We start from the raw sequence: 19044 nt of genomic DNA on the forward strand, positions 1-19044 counted from the left end.
GCTTCAGATGAAGCCAATAAAGAACATCTGTTGTCTTAATTATAGCTTCTATTTCTAAGAAGTGTGTTCTGTAGCAGATGAGAAAAATGTCTGACAGCTCATAATTCATAAAGTTATTGAGGTTCAATCTGATAGAATATTATGTACAGAGTTTCTTCCCAGTACAGACATTATCACTTCCCTTTCAACTGATGATAGAAACAGGTCTTTATGAAATATTAAATTAATAAGTGTGAAACATGATTGTCAGCCACTATTGAAAGTATTAAACTGTTATAAAGGAATATAGTTCTCTATGCTATGTTGCTTTGTGGTATTGTTTTTCTGCTTATCTCTGCAGCTAAACTTTCTTCAAGCCGGACGCAATCACTTTGTTCTTTCTTTCCCTACTTTCATTTTGCTTTGTCTTAGAGGAATTCTTAGCTGATTAATGCAGCAGCTCTAGAACAAGTATTAATTTTTGTGATAGAGAAGGGTAAAAAGATCCTGGATTTCTTTCAGAGAATTGGTATCTTATTGAGTAAGACTTTCAATATCTAATCAGAGCTTTTTTCTGCCTAGTCCTGCCATCTATTCTTTACGAATTATTTTCTTGTACTAATCTGTATTTACCAGAGCTTGTTTCAACCCTTTTCACATAGTTGCCCCTTGTTCTTTTTAGCCGTGAGAATGCAGCTGGCATAGCTTCATAAACTGGGATGAAGAGAGGAATTAGTTCTGCTGGCCTCCAAAATTCTTTGCATAGTCCCCATGCACATGATGCTTTATTAACCAGAGCATTGCTTGCATGTGTGCTGATAACCCTGGGAAGCATCTAGGCAAAGTAGGTCTCAGTTACAACATTGATTTATGCAGGTAACTTTGCCTTTTTGACATACTATGTGTAATTAGGATAAAATGAAGTAGCATTCAGTTTTTATTCTGACCCTTTTAGATTTATTGTGTTGGACTATAAATAGCCCAGTCTTAATATAGGTGTGTTTGCCCTTCTGAAAAAATGACTGCTATTCTGTTAAGTGTCACAATATTATGACAAGTTTTGTACATTTTTCTATAAAAGTCGGTTTGAGGTCCCTTTTTCAACTGTATAAGCTATGTTGTTAGTATCTACCTTACACAGAGGAATCTGGAAATGTTGGCTTTGTTTTGGGCAGTAAACTGGGACTGACGAGTCAGTAGATCATGCTTATGAGAGCTGCTGTTGTCATCCTTTTGGAATAACCCGCTTGGATAAGTTGTTGTCACTCAGTGTTACTGATGTAGGATCACAGCAGAACTATGAATGCTTTACAAAGATATTTGAAGTCTGAAAGTGTATTGCCAGAATACTGTTTTGTCACGAGGGTTAAAAGTTGCCATTGATGCCCTTGAAAGGCTTTATCCGTGTTCCAGCGTTGAAGACAGAGTAAAAAGAGGAATGGCAGCAGATGTAATAAACTTTTTTCGCAGTACAGATCTGAATTTCCTGGCCAAAATCTTCAGTGTTCTGTTAACAGGAAACATGTAAATCAAGTTACCACTTTGTCCTCCAGTTCATACCCAACACCTGTTAGCCAGTGGAAGAAGTAAACTGTCTTGGGTACATAATATTCAAGGATTATAAAATGGTAGTCTTTTCATTCTCCTTTGCAGTTGTACCCCAGTAATTTAAAGTCACCAGCAGGCATCATTTTCCAGATTTCTTTTCATAGCTCTGGGGTCATTCATATCACAATAAATCCTGAGTCTCAGACATTTTTTTGCCTCCATAATAAATTGACTTCTGAGCTCAAAGGCTCATATTGTTCGTAGGCATGACCATTTCTTTTTCTAGTGCTACAGTACTCTTCACCTGTCTTCAGCTCTCCTGAATCTAGTCTTCTCTACTGCCAAGGCTTCTAAGGTATTCTGAGTCTGCACCCTACCTGACTGATGACATCTCACAATAGTAAGAGACAAGTAATAGTTGGCAGAGTTACGAAGCCGCTTGTAATGATGTGTCAAATTCATGGACGCTTAAGTCTCCTTCATATTTTTCCATTAATGGTGGTGTGCTTTAAAATCTTTCTAATGAAACCAGTACTGGAGAAAGTGGTTGAGCCCTGAACAGCTCTTCCTTCTGACACTTTAAATGGTGCTTTCAACCTCTAGTAGCATTTAACCATAGCCAAATTAAGTCATCTCAGTAGGGGATAGGAAGAGGTATTCTCTACCAACAGTTGTAGCTGAATTTGCTGTCTCTGCAGTCCTTGATTTATTTGAGACACAGAGTAACACTGACTTTCTCTTCACTCTCACCTTTTTGCCTTTCATCTTTGCCCAGTGAAAACCCTTGGCTAATGGCAGTTGGGCAGTTCTGAACATTGTTCTTTTGGTAAATACAATTAGGTTATCTGAAAATGCAAATGTCAAGGCAAGGTTGAGCTCTTCAAATCTCAGGGTGAGTTGCTCTTTGTTATTTAATTAATACTAGGCTTATCTTTTGTGTTGGTCTGACACTGAACCCGAAGCACAGACCTCTATGGAAAATATCTCCAGAGTTAGAGTTTAGGGGGTTTTTTTAGCCTTTCATACTCTGGACTGAAACATTTTGCAGGAACTCACTACTTTTTTAGACTGTTAAGAAACATCTAGTGGATCACAGAATTTCATTTCATTAAGAGTTTTTTGTCAGTAAGGCTCCTTTCACTCAGATGTATTGTGAGGCTCATGTGGCCTTTTCTTCTACAGCTCATTACAGCAGGTGCTGAGAGGGTTGTGATGGCAGAGGCTCAGCATCTATACCAGCTGCCATCACAGGGCCAGGAGAACCTTCACTTTGTGCCACCATCTGTGTGGTGATGTACCTCCTAGTGCTTTTCACTTTTCCAGGGTCTGAACTTGTGTTTCCACAGGCATGGCTTTTGCTGTGTTCCCAGCACGATCTCCTCGAGCTCTGCTGTCTCTGAAGTGGGAGTCAATAGCAGCCAGCACCCTGGAGGAGTACATGGGACAGCTCAATACATACCACTGCCTGAAAGGCCCTGCAGAACTGCCAAACTGCCCTAATTTTCAATGCATCTTCACTGGAATTCAACACTGTATACTGATAAGCTGTTGAATTCAGACATTATGGTTCCTTATGCCACCTAGATTCTCTTTCAAGGAAGATGGATGATAATAGTGGCACATTGTTTGAATTCCATTTCCCATACCTAGTAGAGTACATAACTGCTGAAATACTAGTATTTCAATCAAGAAAGTAAGCTCCTGTGTTTCCCAGAATTTTCAATAGCAAGCACGGGTGTTGAACTATGTAGGAAACCATCATCCACAGCTGGTAATGCATTATACTGATGGTGCCACTGACATAAGTATTTTAGGTGCTTGAGCAGCCATCATTTCTTTGCAGTTTGTTGGCTAATCTTGTTGGAGTATTATCACAACTTGCTTGACCGTGATCTTTACCTTTGCGTTTCTTCTTCTGCATTAATTAATATACTTATGTTTAATATAGCTGATTTAAGTACTGGTAAAACCTTTCATGTCTGGAGTTATTGTATGCCTTCCAAACAAGGGACCTGTGTAAAGCTACAGAAAATCATTATATTAGTGGATACAGTTGTGTGCATAAAGAGTATATCTATCTGCATGTACCATAAGTATTATGACCATCTTAAGAGCTGAGCTCTGAAATAGTAGAGTTTTATATAGAGCGTCTTCTCATCAAAAAGTGCAAAAATGTGTGCACAAACTTTAATGCCATTTGTGGAAAAATAAGAACATTCATGGAGTAATCTTAACTCAAAATTAATTTCAAGTAGAGTTAGTATATAGTTCCTGTAAATATTTAGAAATTAAACTTCCTTTCATGGCATGTACTGTACATTTTAAGGGGTTTTATTATATATGTTTTTAAATTTCATTCTTCTTCTAGCAGTAATGAAAGATATGTCTCAGAAGCATCTGAAGCCAAATTGCAGCTTTAAATTTCCACTTGTCATTGCCAGGTACTAACTCCATATCTTTTTACTGAAAACCCTTCCAAAAGGTGCAGCTGTGTGCTGGTTTCATCTTGCACTTTGTAGCTGTGCTGGCAACCCTTGAATGTAAGGTATGCTCTCATCTCCCACACACTGCCATTGCCTTAGAGCTGTTCAGTCCTGTCTGTAACAGGGAGAAGGAAGAGTTTGCAGGTTGGAGAGAACCTTTGACTTGTGGTTCATCTCATTGATTCTCACTGTGGCAAGGTAGAAATAGAGCTAATGGAAAACCCAGCTTTTTATCAAGTGTCATGAGAAGCTTCCTTACTATCTGGAGATCCACTACTAGACCTAGAAAGAAGACAGTTTTGAGAGCCATTATATTTTGGACACCCTGGGATTAAGGGAAAAAAAAAGGAACAAAACAGAGGCATTTGGGGAAAAATATTGCTTTTAATGAAACACTGATACAGGATTTTAGCAAAGGCATCTACAAAGTTGCTTAAATCCTTTAGAGTGGATTTGGTTCTTCAAACATCTTTGTTGCCCTACAGCGTTCTTCAAAGAAAAAGACTACTTTGAAATCAGGTAATAAATGCAGGTTGTATGTGAGGGTTTTTTTAGTTGTCCTTTACTAAAACTGACCTATCTAAAAAGTCTTCCTTTGCCTCTTCAAATCTTAACATGCATCCTGGGTTTTCTCTTGGTACACATAATCTAGAATCAGGACTTCTTTAATAATAACTTCTATTCTGGCTCTTGGAGTAAAAAAAAAATTATTTTTCCAGAAATTAGGTGCAGTTTTCTTCAGTTTAGCTGCTGAGATTTCCTCTCAGCATTTTGAAACTGAAGCACACTGTTCCCAAATTGGGCTGTCTTCTATAAATGTAATAAAGTGGCTTCAGTTCTTTGAGTACTGTTAAGTTTTTTGGGGTTTTTTTCTGACTACATGTGTCTTGTGAAGTCTTTTACTCTTAAACGAACTTAATTTTCTATTTTGTGCGAGCATTGGGAAATTTGAAGCAAAAGTCAGTATGATGTTATGCGTTAATTATATTGAAGGTGACACAGTGAGTAGGAAATCTTAGAACAGGTGGGAGGTTAAATGATTTTAATTTGCTCATGCTGTCTTCAACATGCTGATGAAGTGAATGTTTTTCTTCTACATTGCTGAGCATTGTAACTATGTGACTTAGATGTTTTCTTCTGTAACTTCAGACTTGCTGATAACTGCAGGTTTTGGACCTGCCATTGTCTGTGTCTCTGTTGTTTGTGTCTTTTTGCTGTAAAACTTAAAAGAGAGATTAATATCCCAAGTTTTCAGTCAAATACATAAGCATTTTACATAATATGTATTTATGGAAGGGATTGTCACTCACTTGAAGTCTCATATGAACTTCATATCTAAAAGTTCAGCAGTTTCTTTGGCTACATAAGTTTCCAGTTTCAGAAAGGAATGGGATAAAGAGAGGAAGAGGCATCAGAAATTCTCTGAACTCCTAAAATGCATATTTTAGGCTAGCAGAGAAGTTTTGGAAACTTGTCATTTTAAGCAATGTGGCATTTTGTTTGCATACACGTTTTGTAGATATATTGCAGATTTTCTGTAAATGTAAAGGGAAATGCATAGCTTCCAAAAGGCTCTCAATAAGAATATTAATGATTGATGAACACTCTACAACAAAGATATTCATGACAGATTATGATACAAACCTGGTTTTAAGCTAAAATTCTGCTTAAAGTTGAGATGAACAGCATGGAGCACCAAAAAGGCTGCAGGAAGAGGCTCTCTCTGCTTAGGTAATTTAGGTAAAGTCTACGGAGACAAACTGTTTTCTGTATTGTCTTGTCTTCACCTTGCAAGGGGCTTCTTCCCCAGACACTGGGTTCTGCTCTTTGCTTTCCTTGGGCTCCATCTCTTGTGTAGACAGTCTACATCAGTGGAAATTAGAATTATTTTTCTAAATACACCTTGTTGATAGGTATTTGTTGATGTCTTGCCATCATTTCAAGGCACAATTTGGTTAATGGAAGAAAGCACTGTGCTGCTCAGTAGCCCAGATGTGCCATCCCTGAACTGCCAAGCTATCACTTGATAAGGTTCAACTGTCTGTTAGTTTTAACTTCCCTCCTCTGTCTCTATTTATCCTTCTTTGTCTCTTTCCTCTGTTTCAGTTTAGGCTGCTGACTGTGGCTGCATGCTGCCTCCATCTGGAATTAGGAAATGAGCATCTTTTTTCAGTGAAGATGCAATTTTGTTGATGTTATAAAAGAGGGAGTAATTAAATGTAACTAGCTCCCTCAGGGACCAGAAAGTTACTTTAGGTAAAAATATGTAAACTCTGTTCTTAAAACCTATTCTTCCCCTGCTACCATGTAAGGGATCCATTTTAAACCCTTGTAATTCTCTTGAGTCTATTAGTATCTCACAATCTGAGAATTTTTGTAGCATACCCTTTGATATTACTCTAATCTTTTGTTTATTATTTCAATAGATTTGTCCATATTATAAGATAGATGCATAATTTGGGGTTGAAAAGAACTATTTGATTTTAATATTACAAATCTGTTGGTCTGTATTTCAGTATGCCTCAGCAGAGGCCACTTAGATTGCAGCATTTTCCATTTGAGCCCATCTTGTGTTGAAGCGGATATAAAAGAGATGTTCCAAATGGAATGTGAAAGTGATTTGAAGATGCAAAGAGCTGAAAAGTCCATTTGCTCCCTGAGTAGCTTGTTCTGCATATATAACATGCTTGCATTGAATTTAGCTTTTAATCGGAGTGTTATACCAAGTCAACTGTCTGGCAGAATTTTGGAGTTTTTTATGTCTACTCATTGGCCTTTTTCAGCTCACAAAGGTGCCACTAAGGAAAGAACCTATCTTCTAAAAAGCTGTTCAGATGATCTTTAATTACAGTGCTGTCTGCTGTCTTTTGTTGCATTATATGAGCCTAGTTTTAGGCTTTTCTCTTTTTGTCCAGGACTTATAATGACACTAGCATGTAGGCATATTACTTGTCCTTGCAGACTATGGATACTATGGATCAGGTATTAGAGCTCTTTGGATCTGTGGGAATTGTTCTTATTTTCCTCAAGTCATTAAAAAGCATCAGCAGGGCAAAGATCTGCACAGGCAACTCTTTTGAAACTCCTGAATGGTTATCTTCCCAGCCTCCTGAGTTAATCTGTTACAACTAACAATGTTTTTTCTAATACCCTCAGTTATGAATGGGTTAGGAAATTATTTCCATCATTATGGTACTGTAATTTTCCTTCTTTTTACCAGTATGCTTCATTTCCATTACTGCTATTGTCTTTCATTTCACTCCTCATCTCTCTGCACTTCCAAACTTCTGTCCCTTCCTTGCTGTCCTACTGGCTTTTTATATTTGTGCTGGTTTTGACGGGGGTAGAAGGAATTTTCTTAATAGTAGCTATCATTGGGCTGCATTTCAGATTCATGCTGAAAACAGTGCTAATAGCACAGGCATGTTTTAATTATTGCTGAGTGGGGTTTATACAGTGTAAAGGCCTTTTCTGCTTCAGACCACACCTCACAAGTGAGGAGACAGGGAGTGCACAAGAAGTTGAGAGGGGACACAGCCAGGACAGCTGACCACAACCGACACAGAGACATTCCATACCACAGAGCACTGCTCAGCAGTAAATATGGGGGAAGAATAAGAAAGTGGGAGATGCACAAAGTGATGGTGTTTGCCTTCCCAAGTCACCATTACCCGGAGATGAAACCCTGCTCTCCTGGAAATGGCTGAACATCTGTGTGACCATGGGAAGTACTGAATTAATACCTTGATTTGCTTTGCCTTTTATGTGGCTTTTGCCTTCCCTATTAAAATCTAAACCTCAATCCACTAATTTTCTCACTTGTACCCTTCTGACTCTCACCCCTATCCCACCAGAGGAGGAGCAGTTGTGTGGGACTTGGTTGCTGGCTGGGGTTAAACCACAGCAAAATTGTTTGCATTTTTATGAAGTTAAGTAATTCAAAACAGGGTGAATTACAGCCAAAACTGTCTGTTCTCTCTTTCTCAGTGGATATATATTCTTTCTCAGTTCATAATTTTCTGTGGGTTTGGTTTTTTTTCTCCTTCTACTTAGTTATCATCATCATTTTGTTTCAGCCTTCTGAAAATAGGGGCAGAGGGTGTGCATATATGTATTTATACATATCCATACAGGCACCTTTGTGTATGTGTGTTCAAGAATTGTTCTCTGTCCATGGTGAGTTCAACTGAGCAGAGATTACCATTGCTTAAGAAAATGGCAACTTTTGCTTCAGTGATTAATTTTTGTTGATCAATCATAATCCATCAAATTATGCCAGATGGTTCTGGCAGTAGCTTAATATCTTTATGTAAACATTTTTGTTTCCAAGTGTTAAACAAGTCCACTCTAAAACTTTTGAATTATTCTTTTTGGCAAAAATTGTGTATTTAGAGATAGATCTTTCCTCACAGCCAAAATATACCTTTAAGAGTATGTTCTTTCCATTAAGAAAACAGATTGCATGAAAACTGGCTTTGTATAAAAACTATGTGCAGTTTTGGTTGAATCTGCAAAGTGTCCCTTTCCAATTATACTGCTGTTTATTCCTAACTAGTCCATGTAGAAAAGAAAATTCTTGCTTCAAGTAAACTATACTGTTAAGAGTATGATACTTGAAAATTGAAATGCACAGAAGTTACTGAGCTTGTGTGTGAGTGTGAAATACATGTTTCTACTGCTGTTTCAGACCTAAATCTGTTTTACCCAGGGGATCAGGCACTCACAGAAAGTTATGTGTTTAATAGCTCCTTCACTTCGTGCACAGTGTATGTAAATATTTTAGATGGGAAGACTTTTTCTTTCCTTACTTGTATTGTATTTCTGCACATCCATAGACTGCAAACTTTTTATTGTGTTTTCTTTTTCTAGACAATATGGAGAGTGAATCTAGGACTGAGGTCCCTGAAAGAAAATACTATAAAAAATTCGATTTTGATAATTTTATTCCATTTTTTGATTAAGTATGGAGTTTTCCTATAGCCCTGACAACTGGGATGTTTGTTCTGTCATTAAAAATTAACTAGTTGCATTACATATCATGATTTTCGTAAAAGTAACTGCATTCATCTGCAGCTTGGCTTATTTTTCTTCCTTTTTTTTTTTTTTACAGCTTTTTCACTTCCAGACCTTACAGAGCAGTTCACACCTCCTGAAGTTGCTCCACCAATTCTTGTCAAGATAGTAGAGACAATTGAAAAGAAAGGTAGGCTGAAGAATAATCTACCAAAGTGTTCTGTTGCTTATGTGAAGCAAGACTGCAGCCTGGATCCAGAGCTGGCATGTCCTCTTTCTAGAGCTGATAGTGCATCACATTACTTAACATCCAAAATAATCTCCTGGTTTTTGCTCATTAGAGGCTGTTTGGACTATTGGAGCAAAACCAAAGCTTACCTCAAATGGAATTTAAAAATTAATATAAGTATTGGAAGGTAAGGGAGAAGGGTTTGGTGTTGTTTTGCTTTTTCTAATGAGTAAGCATCTTAAGTTGGTTATGCGTAAGATTGAGTTGGTGACAGAGAAAAAAGTAATGGTTTGCCCCAAAGCGGGGAAAAAAAAGAAAATAATAAAATATGAAAACGTTTCAAGAACTGGTTTTATTTTTCAGGAGCCAGCTCTTTACTGCTGCTGTATAGTGAGCCAGACATTTTATTTCTATGATTTTTTTCCTTCACTTCCTGTGCTGTTGTCTCTCCATCCTTTTGAGGCTTTCCTCTTTCTTTTACGATGTCATACTTCTTTTGCCCTTTTTATGGCAAAATACCCATGTCCTTGGGGACATGGGTTCTAACATACTCCTCTGGCACTTTAGAAGAGTGTAAGCCTTTCCTGAAAGAGTAGAAGCTTGCTGATATCAACATGAAGGGCCAGTATTTAGCACAAGTATGCATAAGAAGCTGCTGCTTTCAGGAGACACCTCTTATAGGGTTAAATCATTACTGCTCTGCATCCCTGAGTATGGTTCCTTCCTTGGTCTTCTCTATTTTCACTGATGTAGGAAAGTTGTAAACAATATCTTTCATATGAAAACACTTTACTGATGTATTTTCTGGCAATTCAGGTGAATTATTAGGCCCATTGTGTGATATATACACATATATATATATATATATACATTGTGTGATATATACACACATATATATATATATATATTTCTGACACCAGTGTGAATCTGTTTCCTAGTCCTGGCCTTTTACAGCTGGCCAGTGAACAGTTCTACAGAATATGTGGGACTACTGGCATCTCTGATCTTCTTTGGCCATCTCTTTCTGCAGACACAGCAGCTTGAGTGCACAAAGAGGTGTCTTACAGGCATAAAAAAAACAATCACATTCCGTAGTCTGGTAGGTGAAAGAATGTTGCTAGTTTATACTGTAAGTATTTCTTGAACAAAACAGAAATATGTTGTATCAGGGCAACAGTCTCTGAAATATTAATGTCCTGAACACGTCCCATTGATTTTGTTTTGAAGGTCTGGAGTACTCAACTTTGTATGGAGCACAAGGCTCAAGCAGCACAGTGGAATTAAGGCAAATTTTTGAATGTGGTAAGTGCAGTTCTCTTCCTTAAAGCACAAGACAGATTTTGTGGTCAGACCACTCTCACTCACATGTGCTGGTTCTTAATAATATACTATTAAAAAGACATATATAAATAAAAAAGTTTTCTAACTTTTACACTTGATATGAAAAATATTTTTCACTTTTACAAGTTGTCATTTTTCACGGCTCAACTGCACTTTTTTTTATAAGAGTATTTATTTTAATCTCTGGTTGTCTCACTTGTTCAAAGACTGACAGTCTAGCTGTACTGAGAAATATGAGATTCTTTGTTCAGAATCAAGGTAAAGATATATTACTGCTGAAAGGCTGCAGGTTATTATTTTGTAAACAAATGGCCAGTTGTTCACATGCAGTTCTGTGGTGCATTTTTTTTTGTCCAGTAGGTGGGATGTCAATAGCAGCCCATTATCTACCTGCTACAGAGTGATACTGAAGAGAAAGAGACAATTGAATTAATATTGTAGGCTGAGCTCTCAGAGAGTAAAATGCAACTACACCACATACCCATTCAAGTTTCCTGAAATATATTTCCTCTTCTTTTTTTGGTGTACTTAATTTCTTCTTCAGGACAGAATATACTGGCATGGCAGCACTGTTTCAGTATGAGAGTAGGAGGAGAGTTGGACCACAACTTGGCAAGCTGGGGTGCAGTGTGTGGTGTGAGCTTTCATTTGCCTAAAAGAGTGCAAAAATACAAGGGGTAGAAAATGGAAATGGTTACTTGCTTTGTTGCCAAAGGGACAAAGAAAGCAAACTCACTCCGTGATTTAGTCTCCTCATTTTTAATAATTGCGAACATTAACAAAGCAAATAAGAGATTATACTCTGAGTTGTCTGTATTTTCAAAACAAAAGAGCATCCTGTCCTATGCTGATTGTGGTAGGAGTGAAGAAGTATATGTATACAAGCAGGGAGAGAAGATGTGGTGCTAGCAGCCTCATGATAGCAGCAACCTCTTCATTGTTGTATTTATATGTTTCAGTCCACATAAATCCAGATTTTTGGTGGCACCAATATGATTGCATCTCTTTAGTTATCTAAATCCTTTCTTAAGTCTCTAAACTAAGCTATAATTTTCTGATATCTGTCGCTTGAGATTAAAATCTCATGGTTTACATACATAAATATTCCTACTTAAAATATAGTTAGGTTAGAGTAACAGAAACAGAATTTTTCCCTTTAGTGACAGTGTCTCTTTCTGACTTCTGTTTAAGATAGAATTAGGATCTTCAGGTCAGAGCTGGTACAGTGAGTATCCAGGTGCAGGGATAGAGGCAGATCTCATTTCCTCTGCCTGCTCTCTTTGAATTAGCAGAATGCTAATTCAGAGAGCAAAGTCAGCTTTGGTCTCAAAGTTGTGAACTTGCATTAGTGTGCTGTTCTGCTAGTGGTTGAAATGTTCTCCATTTTTTAAATGGATAACCGTCTGTTAGCATCAATACAATACTATCTAGATCCAAAATCAAAGCTGACTTACATCTTGTCAGCTCAGCAGATGGAAGAGTTCAGGTCTGTTTGTGATATTACACCCAGAGAGTTGCAGAGTAAGTATATTCTTACTCATATATTCATTATAGTAAGTTGGGTCATACTTCAGAGAAATGGTCAACACTGAAGATGCATGATTTAACTTAGCTTATGAAATAAAAAAAAAAACAGTAAGCAGCAAAAGTAATAAAAGCTAATTCTTTAAGAATTTGTGGATTCTCTGACACATAATTGCTCTTGCAGAAATCATTCCCAAACTGTAAGTTTTATATAAACTAAGACATCTATTATGCCTTTTCTCTCATGCAAATTCTTTGGTGTCTGAGAAGATTTGAGCTCATACTGCAAGCTCTTTGTTAGGGAAAACAAAGGAAGTGGAGGAGCACTAAGTTTCTCACTACCCCCTCTTGGCTGCCTTATTGCACAGTATTGGTAGACACACCATTTATTTGAGTCCTCTACCTCCCTGCTTCCTTTGTTTAAAGCAGTCAAACAGATTCAATAGTTATTTTACCGAGAACCTTTCTAGATAGAAGGTTGATCAGCATTAATGCCTCTAAATTCTTGTACAAAATATGCATCTTTTTGTATACACTTAGGATTTTACTGTGACAGAGTTTTCTGTTACAGGATGAGCCCTAACCTTGCTTTCACTAAACAAGGATTTCTGTACTTTCCCTTTTTTATTTTTGCTGTTGATATTCTTTGCTCCAACACTAACAAGTAGTCCTTTATGTGACACTGCCAAACCTTGTCCCAAGTCATAACTGTCCTGGAAGGGTATCAAGTTTTACAAGATAAATCTCAACAGCTGCATAAAACACCGAGCACACAGTTCTGCACGTGTATATTTGTTTCGACTTACTTACATAAATATTTGCAGATTTGGATCCCCAAGATGTTAATCATACTTTTAGTCATAATAGAAGTAGCTCCCTGTAGAGAAGCTGCATTTGACCAAACCTTTGATTAGTACTTCTTACACAAAATATTTACACATGAAACAGAGACCTGTTAAAAATATTCTGATGTTCCATAGCATTGCCAAGATGCAGCAAGTCACTACCATTACTCTGACTTCAGCCCTGCATTGTATGTGATAGAAGGCTGCACACAGTTATGGAAACCATTTGGTTCATCAGATGCCAAGGGACTGGGTATGGTGTTGAACTGTGTGTGTTCTTCATCTCATCTCAAGGATGTTTCTTGGTGTATTACATTCTTATGAACTGTTCCCTATGAACCAGATATAAGTTAGCAATTTTGGCTTGTTTTTTGTTATGAGCTTGTATGTTTTTTCCACTTTCTGAAGTCCAAAAAGCATGTTGCTCTTTCCCTTTAGATGCCTCTTCATTAGATTTAGAGACATTTGATGTTCACACTTTGTCAGATGCTCTTAAGAGGTATATCCTGGACCTGCCGAATCCCATCATTCCAGCAGCTGTTTACAGTGACATGATTTCTGTATCGCAAGGTATGATTACTCATTATTTCAAATATCAAACAGAAAGGCTTTTATTAGAATTCTGGATTTCTGGTGGTTCAGCTGTTGCCCAAAGAACAGTAAGAATTCTACATAACCTGGCAGCATCTCAGAATATAAATATAACTCTTCCTAATCTAAATTTACCCTTTTCTATGAAAGTTGTTTCAGTTTAGATCTAGACATTATTCTGCATTATTCAGTTAGTTATTTAGGCAAACATAATGTAAAATATAAGGGATAACACAATTCTCTTCATTTTAGTAACTAGAAATACTATAGAACTAGGGAGAAAAATCAAGGACTTAATTGTATACAGAAAGCTAATTTTTAACTTTTTATCAGTGCTGACAAAGTAAATGTATTAGAGGTCATGTAGTGCTGTGTTACATTGGGGTTGCAGATTGCGAAGTGAGAAATATATGCATGTGAGATTCATCATCTACAGTGGTCATTTCAAACAAGTACAGCTTATAGGCTTTCAGAACATGGGCCAAGTATTCTGTTATATATCTCAGGACAGGATATTGTTACTGGTAACCTTCAAAGTTAGAACAGCACCTGTGAGACTTATCTAGTGCATCTCAGAATTACCCAATCATGTGTGACGCTAAACACAAGACAGACTTCTACCAGTACACTCTGAACACATTGTGGTTTTTACCAAAATGCATATCTGTTTCCATTTGACTTTTAAATACTTGTTCTTTACTCTTCCCTGAGCATTTCTCTTATTTTAAAAGAAGAAAGATATCTTTTGGTTCTAATGAAGGACAGATTTTTTTTTTTCTGTAAAATTTGTATTTCTAAAACAGTCACATATAGCTTCATTTTACTTGAATATTCCTGTGCTGCTTTCAAGAATCATTTATCTGTTTGCTTGCAGAAGTGCAGAGCTCAGAGGAATATGCTCAGTTGCTGAAGAAACTGATCAGATCTCCAAATATACCTCCTCAGTATTGGCTCACACTCCAGTATTTGCTCAAACATTTCCTCAGAGTTTGTCAAGCCTCCAGCAAAAATCTCTTGAATGCAAGGTCTCTGGCTGAAATTTTCAGCCCTCTACTTTTCAAATTCCAGATAGCAAGGTATGTTGGTCATCTTTACCATGTTTTGTACTGTAAATATGAATTACTTATATACAAAATAAGATTAATTTAATAATTTTCTGACCTTATTTCTGATGTGAGGGCATTGTAGTAAATTCTCCAATTTTTTAAAATAATTTAAAGTAAACTTTTGTATTTCTCCTAGTTCTTACTGCCTAATCCATCTCTTGCAGCTCTGATAATACAGAACACCACATAAAAATCCTAGAGGTTTTAATCACAAGTGAATGGAACGAGAGACAGCCAGTACCAGGTAAAAAATATTTTTAATTTTAAAAGTTATATGTACTCTTAAATATTAAAATTCAACTTAATGACAGTAAATGCTTGCATTTTTTTCTATTTAAATCAAACAATGCAAAACAAAACTGCACAATTACAGAGCTAAGCAGAAGCTGTGTTTTATAGTGGTGTGCAATGTTTGTTTTATAAGAAATAGTATTTTTCATTGAAATCATTTTAGTGCCAATACTTTATACAGACTTAGGACTTTTGCTCTCTTTCAGTAAACAGCAAATTGGATTTTGTGAGTTTTTTAAGACCTGTAAACAAGTAGAATGCATATCATACAGTGGTGTGGGGGCTAATTCTCAGGGTTTTATTGAGCTCTCAATTTATTCCCAGGCAAATTTTCTTAGATTTGCTATACCCTATGGAGACATTATTTACATACACATATGTTTTTCATCCAGATATACAAAATATTTGTTTATCAATATCAATAAAAATGTAAAAAATATTATGAGCCCATCCAGGAAAGTTAGTTCCTGCTTTTATTGCTTCTGTAAGTTAACATCTAAGTCAACAAGTAATAAAGCTCTAATTTATGCAAAATAAATTAGGTTTGAATCAAGTATTCAGTAGAAGCAAGGCAGAGTTGCTAACGATGTGCAAAAGAAATTATTAATGCAGAGAACTTTACATATTAGCTGAAAGCAATTCCTTTCACAGCTTATTAACAGAGAATTACTTAACAAATGAAAGGGTGAATAGAGCATTGGACATCCTATGCCTTTCCCATCTTTGTAGTCAAAGGACAAAATAAAGTTCATGGCAGGAGGATTTGCAGGGTTACTTAAGATCTGAAGAGCTAGAACATTGCTGAAAAGTGCTGTATTTCAGGTAGGGACATTGTATAATCCCCTTCATCAGCTAATGAAGCTTAATTTAAAATGGCTAAAATTTTTGTTCCTAGTGCTCTGTTTGAAAGGCTTTTCTAATCTTGCCAGTTCTGTTAGTTAGGAAACTTTATCGAATATTTTGTGTACATCTATTTTCAGTTTCCTATTTAGTTTTGTTCAGTTTTGGTGAACTAGTTAACAGGGATTTCCAGAAGCACTGTGTATATTTCTCTGCCTAATTCTTTGTAACAACCAGGAGAGTCCAAACTTGAAGTATTTGTGCTGTTTTACTAAGAATCAGCAAATATCAGCTAATTATTAAAGAATTATTGTCTGTGTCACATGTTGCAAGTCTTAAAAAGCAAAACAGATTCTAATAGTCTCATGCTAATAGCATTTTTTGTAGTTACATGTTTGCAAATGCTTAGGAATATGTAAATATGTATGTCTAGAAGCTGGCTGGGAGGTTACAAAGGTGGGGTCAACAGTTCCTTCAGTTTCAAAGCACCAATTTTATAAGTTTCATTTAGGAGATCACTTGGTTGCTTATTTGCCCAGGCTGCTTCATGTGAAGAAAATATGAGTGAAAGGTGTTGATGTTAGAACTACTAAGGAGGACAATGAATCTAGTCATTTTGAGAGTGTCATTAGGGTGCTTGAAGAAATGCCATTGTATCCATCAGATTTATACAATTTGACATTACATTAGTAATTATAATGGAACACCTGATTTTAATATTACTTGTGCATTAATTAATATAGCATGATGCAATAGATTACTTTGACAGTCCTAGGATTTTTCATGTGATCTGTTACAAAAATAGAGCTCCTTCCCTGTGCATTTAAGTCCATCATGTATAGTAAAATATTTTGTAGTCGTACATTTGCACATGTACTAATATGCTGGAAAAAACCCTTAAATGCAAGTTTTCAGGTTTTGTAGTGTCTGGTTAGCTAGTCTCTGCCCTCAGGCCTGTAAGGAGTTTGAATAATTTTCTAAAGTTGAATCCTACTAATATGTTCTGTAAGTTTGCAGGATTAGGTCATGAGTCCATTTCCACACCAATATCATTCAGTGCCCTGAATATTTGGAGTGGGCTGTTTTTATTGTTCTCATAGAACTATGAAAAGCAATCTAAGACGTGTTTTTCAGAATTGTCATCTTTAAGATTATTGCTTTTAGTGGCTTGATTCTCCATAAAGACTCTAATAAAAAGAAGATCCCAATAAAATATACCTTATTTTTCATGTAAGTATTTTGAGAATTGCAATCTTAAATAGTACTTTACAAGTGGAGATTTTGAGAGGTCTTAAGCAGGAAGAAGTTTACTTATTGAAAATAACGTCATGACAACTAAGTGATAACAGGGAAGTTAGTGCTGCCAGGTTTCTTCTCTTTTTCATAGGCTGGAGTGATGGCTTCCTTCCTTCTTAATTCTTTTTGTTAAGATGAGAACATTCTGTCTAAAATAAGCTGTGCATGAGGTTCTAGTGGTATCTCATGCAGTATATAAATACATTAAATGGAGTGTTAAGAGATAACTAATCTGAATAGCAGGTAGATCTTTTCACAGCTGTGGGGTTTTTTCCTTACCACATCACCCACTGAATTATACTTCTTACCTGAAAACATTAGAAAGCAAGCAGCTGGACCTCACATCTTACTGTATTTTCAAATTAGTATCTTAAATTTGGCATCTTCAGCTGGACATCTTTTAGCTAGAGTGATTCTTCTTGGGTGTCATAACAGGAAAAGAAGAATTACTCCTAGACCACTACTTGACTTACCGCAGAACATATGGATTGGGGTATTTTGTCTGTCATGGTGTTCATCAGCAAACTATAGATTCTAGTTTGTGGATTAAAATAGTGCTTAGTCCTACACTAAAGTTAACAATACCTATTAAGAGAATCATAGAGTTTTGTGTAGCAGATGAAGACAAAATAATGTTGCAGGAGAAATAAGGCTGGAAAAATTTATATCAATTTTCTGGTTCTTGTCTCATTCTTCAAGTTTGTCAGTAGGAGAGACAAAAGATGATGTTGGTGGGCAAGGCAGGTGATTTTTGTATCCCATCTGAACATCCCAGCTTGATGTACAGCTGCACAGACTTTAAATTAAAGAGAAGCAAAGTACAAGCCTCTAACTGTGCTGTCCAAAACAGTACTAGAAGAAAATATCTTAATTGTAACATATTTTAGCAAATAGTGCTGCTCAGGTCTCACAGAATCTCACACATCATATAGACTTGTGAAGGTAAATAGTGGAAAATAGGCTATATTTGTACGTATAGAAGACTAGGGTAGTTTTTCAGTTAATTGTCAAGGATCTTACAGGCTTCTGGTGTTTCTTCCTGGAGATGGCCTGTCCTGGATGAAGATCCCAAAGCTGCCCATAGTAGGTGTAGTAAGTGCTCAGAGCAACAGGGTCTGTTTAGCACTCATGAAGGCAGGCCACACAGAGAAAGCTGGGAAGTAATTTTGGGTGCGGAGTTTAGGGAGATAGGGATTCTTTCTGGAGCTGGGGTGTGTGAGAATAATGTCTGTTTAAGGAAGGCAAAGAGGAAGTGGAATGTGGTGAGAGAGCAAGGGCATGTGGGGAGCTCGTAGCACTGCTGGTGAAGAGCAGAAGAGGAGCTGCAGCAAAGAGCTGCCTTGTGTCAATGAATCAAAGCCTCCAATAGCCTGTGCACTGAGTAGAGCTGCGCTGGTTTGCCTGGGCTGTCTATCCCAGTTTATACCTGTTTCCCAGGCTTGTATGTAACATTGTAAATAACAGCTCAGACTGAAATACTGCAGCCTGGTAAGTAGTTTTTGTTACTCAGAGCATCATACGCAAGAATGAGTGTGGTAGTAAGGCTGCTGTATATGTAACTGTTCACTGATTCAGGATGAGGTAAAAGTCCTGATAGCATCACCAAGGTGCAGAAACTTTGCTTTTGGCTACAAAAAAGATTCACAAGAGTGGTGGCATAACAGCTAGAGCAGGGCAATGTAAAGGCTGATCCAGTTCCTCCTGAAATTCGATTCCTTCTCAATGATACTCTGTGTTGTTACAGACATTAGCCTAAGACCACAGTCCTGTCGGTGGTGTCCTGGGGACATAAACAAATGTGTAGGAATGCTGTCAGTTGTCAGAACTTACCTGCATCATGTCAGAGTCTTGGCTGGACTGCCAGCAGCTCCGAGTGGGGTTTGGATCATGCAGAAGGCTGCGAGTGGCAGGGAGAGCAGACGCGGTGCCCACGGTGGGGGGACCATGTGCATCCGTGT

The 19044-nt window shown here is 37.1% G+C and overlaps 1 protein-coding gene across 2 annotated transcripts in view; it reads left to right on the forward strand.

Moving 5' to 3' along the window:
- PIK3R1 (phosphoinositide-3-kinase regulatory subunit 1) overlaps window positions 1-19044 on the forward strand; it is a 60100-nt gene that overhangs the window by 24201 nt on the left and 16855 nt on the right. For both annotated transcript variants that reach the window (XR_005627513.1, XM_039709665.1), the window contains exons 3-7: window positions 9121-9213; window positions 10480-10554; window positions 13401-13532; window positions 14428-14629; window positions 14824-14903. Coding sequence is in view for 1 of the 2 variants with exons in the window: in XM_039709665.1 (XP_039565599.1) it covers window positions 9121-9213; window positions 10480-10554; window positions 13401-13532; window positions 14428-14629; window positions 14824-14903 (582 nt within the window). In the remaining variant the exon portion in view is untranslated. The remainder of the gene's footprint in view (window positions 1-9120; window positions 9214-10479; window positions 10555-13400; window positions 13533-14427; window positions 14630-14823; window positions 14904-19044) is intronic.

This window comes from Passer montanus, unplaced genomic scaffold, assembly GCF_014805655.1.
Source record: "Passer montanus isolate IOZ18808 unplaced genomic scaffold, ASM1480565v1 scaffold22, whole genome shotgun sequence".
In the NCBI taxonomy this organism is placed as follows: domain Eukaryota; kingdom Metazoa; phylum Chordata; class Aves; order Passeriformes; family Passeridae; genus Passer; species Passer montanus.